The sequence below is a fragment of the Gavialis gangeticus genome, unplaced genomic scaffold, assembly GCF_001723915.1.
Source record: "Gavialis gangeticus isolate Ggan-Ray unplaced genomic scaffold, GavGan_comp1, whole genome shotgun sequence".
Lineage (NCBI taxonomy): Eukaryota > Metazoa > Chordata > Crocodylia > Gavialidae > Gavialis > Gavialis gangeticus.
This window is the reverse complement of record NW_017729031.1, coordinates 44,078,659-44,084,686: the sequence shown is the minus strand read 5'-3', so window position 1 is coordinate 44,084,686 and position 6,028 is coordinate 44,078,659. Positions and strand designations below refer to the sequence as shown.

General features: G+C 40.6%; 1 protein-coding gene across 3 annotated transcripts in view; it reads left to right on the top strand.

The window, feature by feature from the left end:
• Positions 1-6,028, top strand: part of RBMS1 (RNA binding motif single stranded interacting protein 1) — a 269,316-nt gene that overhangs the window by 245,431 nt on the left and 17,857 nt on the right. For 2 of the 3 annotated variants that reach the window (XM_019522694.1, XM_019522695.1), the window contains exons 7-9: positions 2,619-2,734; positions 3,618-3,667; positions 3,774-3,867. In XM_019522694.1, the coding sequence (XP_019378239.1) occupies positions 2,619-2,734; positions 3,618-3,667; positions 3,774-3,867 (260 nt within the window). The remainder of the gene's footprint in view (positions 1-2,618; positions 2,735-3,617; positions 3,668-3,773; positions 3,868-6,028) is intronic. The other variant, XM_019522696.1, reaches the window with a different exon arrangement.

Sequence of the window (6,028 nt, the reverse complement as noted above, 5' to 3'; positions counted from 1 at the left end):
TTATTTGTGTAATATACATGTGCTAGCATTTTTGTTCTGGAGGAGCTGTCTTGCCTCTTAATCTGATGTATCCAGGTCCCAAATGAGAACCTGCAGTTTTTCAGATTCAGCCTTGTCTGACTGGGGAATCACTTCTAGGGAAAGGCTAGAGGAGTCTCTCAAAACTGCCTGGACAGCTCATGTAGCAGAAATTATTGGCAAAGAAGTGTTAAGAGCCAAGTCACAACAAGACTTCCAACCTGTGATTAGGGAAATGAGAGGCACAGAGAGGCGGAACTGTGCCTCAGCTACAGGTGCTCGGAGACTATAATAAATCAGGACAGGGATATCAGCGATACAGCCTGCAGGCCAGATTTGGCCAGTGGAGTCCCATGATCTGGTCTCTGGGTCTCAGACAGTGCCAGCCCTGGCCCTGCGCACTGCATATGGCATGCAGGGTTGGTCTGGTGTATGCTGCATGTGGTGTTGGACTGGACTTGGTGCCATGGGTGCTGCTTGCAGCACAGGGGACTGGTCTAGAGCATCTGCTGCATGTGGCACCTGCACTGGACTAGCCCTATGTGATAGCTCTGGGGCTGGTTTGAAACAGGCATTGCTGAGCACCATAGCCTGTGCTCAGGACTGGCACAAAGCAGAGCTAGACCAGGCATGTGCCCTACACACAGCACATGGAAGCAATCTGGGGTGTGCCCTGATCATGATTAATCTACTGCATCAAGATTAGGAAAGATAAAACACTGTGTGAAGCTGTAAGTCAGTGGTGCTCAACCTCTGGCCCATGACCCAAATCCAGCATGCAGTCATGTTATCTAGCCTGTATGGCTCTGTACAGGTCCAGAAATTTGGTGGTGGGAGATAACTGCCACCAAATTTCCAGACCCACAGGAGACTAGATGGCCAGGCCCTGCATGCCAGATTGTGCTCACACATGGGATCTAGCACACAGATCAGCCCTGCCTGTGAACTGGCCTCATGCCACTCAGCAAGCACAAGGGGCCAAAAAGGCTGAGCACCACTGCTGTAGGTGATCCGTTTTCTAATGTCTTAAATAATGGTTGAAGAAAGAGAAGCATGCTTAAAGATTTCTGACTGAAGGTGTAGGCTATGTTCTGTCAGCAATATCTGCAGGCTCCTGGCACATGTTCACTTAAAGGCACCATGGGATCTGAGCCCTGATCCTAACAGTCGGACCTCGTGCCATGTCACATATGCATGGCAGGAGGCTTGATTTTTGGGATCAGATCTCAATTGTGCTCTTTTTATTTGCCAATGCAGGGGAATCTCAGGCTTCCTCTGCACCAGGAAGTTGAAAGCTGGCTGTCCATAGCCTGATGTAACCTAGTACAGTCACAGGATCGGGCCTGACAATCGGTTGATTGTTGGCACTGGCACTAGGGCAGCTACAGACATGCCATTCATTGAGTTTAAGATGCTATACAAAACTATCAGAAAAAACCGTTTACATTTTTGCCATTTTATGGCGCCTTAAATTGGGCACACATTAACACATTCATTGTGGAATACTTGTAACATCTAAAGGGGCCTATAGAGTTGTAATGGGGTAATTGCTAGGAATTCTTCCAGTGCTTGATGACATAGGATCACCCAACTTTGCCTCCACCATTGAGGCATGATGGAAAGGAGAAGGAACACAGGGCTATGTGCTCTGGCTACTCTGGTCTACTAGAGCACCCTACAGACAGCTGTGGGAAGTTAATCAAGCCTTTGAGAGGTGCTACAACTTACACTGAGAACTGAAACCACAATCCAGGAAACTGCAGTTCATGTAAAGATGATTCGTTCAACTTACCTATCACGTTTCTGTGCAAAAAAATGCAGCTCGGAATTGGAGCACTAGTCTTCAGTGTCCACAAAACAGTGGAAAAGTAAATAGAATATGTGGTAGAACATACAGTGGTACCTGCTTTTAATGGCTGTCAGTTCAATCTCAGAGTAACTAAGCAGAACATTTCCAATTTGCATATTTACATAGTGTTATCTTGTTGTTCAGGTCTTTACCTTAAAGAGCCATGCCAATTTAAAATTTCCATTTTATCCTTTTTGCTTTGACTTGTTGCTACAAGTAACTCATGGTAGGTACAACTGAAAGAGAAAAATATTTATCAGCTTTCTCCTTTAGTTTAATTGGAAAGTTGACAGCATTTGCGGTTAGTTTCTTTTTGTTGCACAAACAGGCATCTGCCCAACGCTTGGTTCTCCACTGCGAAACCTATGCCCATGTGGAATCTATTGGTTTTTAAACTGATGACTTCCCTTTAAAACACATTGGAAAACAAACAACATACGAAAACCCAGAGAAGTAGTTTAAACTATTTAAATGTGTATGGATTTAAAAAAAAAGTTTGATTCTAAAATCCCTCAAGTTCTGAATTCTTTAATTGTACGTATCTTGTACATTAAGCAGATTTTCTTGTAGGTTACTGCTGATCCTTGTGTTAAAAGTATAATTTTTATGTTTTTTTTATTAGTGAATTAAGTAATATTTGTGTTTTAACATTTGATGACCATTTTCTTTAGAATACCTTAATAAGGATTATTAAGAATAGTAATAAAAGATTGTTAATGACTACTTCAGTATGTTTCTTGCTTCCTTCTAGTTCCTGCAGAACCCTTATTATGCAAGTTTGCAGATGGAGGACAGAAAAAAAGACAGAATCAGAACAAATATATACAGAATGGAAGAGCGTGGCACAGAGAAGGCGAGGTGAGACTTGTAAGTCCTCCCTTCAGCTTCAGTGGGTGTGTGGTAATAAATACTTACGAAGATGATAGCCATAGGAATTTTTTGGCTTGGCCTTTTGACATATTGAGCGTGTGCCAACAACTCCTTCATGTCAGCTTATAACTTTATAAGATATTTAAAGTTACCTTTATTTTTCTTGTAAAAATGTCAAAATGTGAAGCATGAAATCCTGTCCCATTTCAGTCAATGGCAAAACTGCTAGGATGATATTCAGTATATATTTATATTTACAATTTCTGTCTGAAAACAGAACTTTGCCATCTATAATTACAGTTCGGTTTATGCAGTGCTGAAATGGTTAAGTCGCAAGAATGCTATAAAAAGATTAGTTACGGTCTAAATACAACACTACATTTTTTACAGGATGCAAGGTAAATATACAAATGCAGTGCAGTATGGCTTTTTTCCATCATATTGATGTAATCATTCTTAAATATTAATGTCTAAGATAATGGCTTCCCATGCTAACTGTCTTCAGCAAGATATACCTTTTCAAATAAATTTGTGACTATAGTTATACCTTGTGAAAAAGTTTGTTTCATTCATATTTATACATGCAGGCAACATCCTAATTTAATCATATTTTGTGTCCCACCTTTTTCTTGCACATACTCCACTTCTCACTCAGCAAATATTTCATAAAATCTGTTTGTCTCTTCATTCTGGACACTGTATTCTGAACCAACATTACTATTCAATAACTCTTTACTATGCAATTATTTTTGCATACTATTAATCTTTTCCCCACTGTAGGAAAATAAAATGTCACTAAACAATAATATGTTTACAGAAAAACTCACATAAACAATTTACAAAGAGTTTTGTCAACTTCTTCATTTTTCTTTTTTTAAAGGCTGGAATGACACTTACTTATGATCCAACTACAGCTGCTTTACAAAATGGGTATGTCAAATAATGATGTTTAGTAAAATAAATTTTCTGCATTGTGAAAGATGCCGAAAATCATTACATTTGAAGCTTTTAATAAAGATTTTTTGTATTTTTGTAGATTTTATCCTTCACCGTACAGTATTGCAACAAACAGAATGATCACTCAAACATCTATTACGCCGTATATTGCTTCTCCAGTTTCCACATACCAGGTTTGTGTGCTGAGCTCAATAGTAGAAATGTTTCTACAGACTGATGCTTATTTACCTGTTACTACATGTTTTTATTGGTTTCATAAAGTCTAGCATTTTTGAAAATAGCCGTTAAATTCTGCACAGAATTCAAATGAATGCAATATTATTCCTAAGGGGGTGTTTGTTTTGAAGTGCAGCTTGTTTTGTGTAGAACAGCAACTTAATTAGATATATGGTATCTTGCAAAATACAAGTCTGTTACCAGTGTTTAAACTGAAGTACCTGTTAGCTACATGTGGATTTAATATACGTATTCCTGGTTTTTTTCCCATCATCCTTGGCTATTTTTTTTATTCTTATGTTTGCAGCAAAAATACCTTTTTAATTTTTTTGTTTTATTTTGATTTATTGGCTTTACTTTAAGGCAGGTGTGGCCAACCCATAGTACGTGTGCCACAAGCAGCACAGGCAGAGCTTGTGTGTGTGACACACAGCAGATCGGAAAGGGAACAGGGAACACAACAACGCATAGGACAGGGAGCAGAAAGAAGAGCAACAGTATTCAGCAAATCACAGGAATTATTAGAAGTTGTCACATTCTCCCTCTCGTCCCAGTGATTTCAGCTTTTGTCTTTTAATAAAGTTAATCAGTGTTAGTCTCACCAACCGTTAGAGTGTATCCCAGATTTTTCCCCCTTTACTGCATATAAAAATTAAAATCTGACGTGGAAACATAGGGAAATTACTTGTAAATAAAGTGCAGGCTTGAGGGCTAATTTTCATTCAGATGTACATGCCTGGTATGGCATGATTCCAAAATCTACTAACAATATTTCAACATACGTACCACTGACCTCAGATTCTAGAGTAGCAATTCTTAACCAGGATGCTTCAGCACACTGTGGTGCCTTGAACATCTTTTAAGGGTGCTGTAGGGTGCCAGGTAATGTTAGCATTGTTAGGTGTATGGACATGGTTCACAAGATAAACCCAGAGATTTCAAATAGGAACTCATAGTGTTAAAAAATTCTGACCTGTTGTGGTCTTCCTGAGTTCTTCACAGAAGAAGAATTACTCTTTATTTTTTCTGAAGTCAAAAAATGAGTGAAAACTAAGAGCTGACGTTTTCTGAAGAGTGCCTTTAGTCTAACAAGGTTGAGAGCCACTGTTCTAGAGCAGGGTTTGTCAACCGGGGTACATGGGAAGGCCCTAGGGGGTACACAGCGGCAGTGTGGAGAAGCAGGGGCACTTGGGAAGTGCACTGCCATGCACTGCTGCCACCTACCTCAGCCACTGGAGGACCTCTTCCCTCCCCCCTTGCTCATCCAGGGGGTACAGTCTAGGAGGGGTACCCACCAGAAGGGGTACACTCCTTAAAAACGGTTGAAAATCCCTATTCTAGAGAATGGAATAGTATTAACACCATTTGTATTCTGCTGTTCAAAATGCAGCATTCACTGGAAATGAAACTGAAAGAATAGAAGGAAGTGGGCGCGGGCTTGGCAGAGTAGTTTCAGAGTGTGAGTACTAGTTGTATCATAATTATTGATCTAGTCTCACTGAAACATACTGGATTCTATCACTAACACAATCAGAATTCACCATAAGAGTGTTTTGTGGGGAGATACAGATGGTTCCTCTTGAGTTGCAAAAAAACTGTTCTCATATTTAATTTTAATGAAAAGTTTATAAAACTTGACTTGTTCTTGTAATAAACCTTTCTACACCTCTAATGCGCCGAGTTATAAGCCCTAGCTCAATTGCTGTTGTTATATGTCTCTCACCCCATCCTAGTTAAAAAACTAGGTGACTGTGGCATCGATGCCTACACAGTCAGATGGATTGCAGATTGGGTGAGGGGTTGCACTCAGAGGGTGGTGGTGGATGGGTCATATTTGACCTGGGGCGAGGTGGGTAGTAGAGTCCCCCAGGGCTCAGTCCTGGGGCCTGCGCTGTTCAATTTCTTCATCAGCGATCTGGATGATGGGGTGGAAAGTAACCTGTTTAAATTTGCTGATGACACCAAAATTTGCGGGGAGGTGAGCACGCTAGCAGGGAGTGAGAGATTGCAGAGGGATCTGGATAGGTTACAGGGGTGGGCTAACAGGAACAGGATGCGTTTTAATACGGACAAGTGCAGGGTGCTGCACTTGGGCAGTAGGAACCAGCAGCACACTTA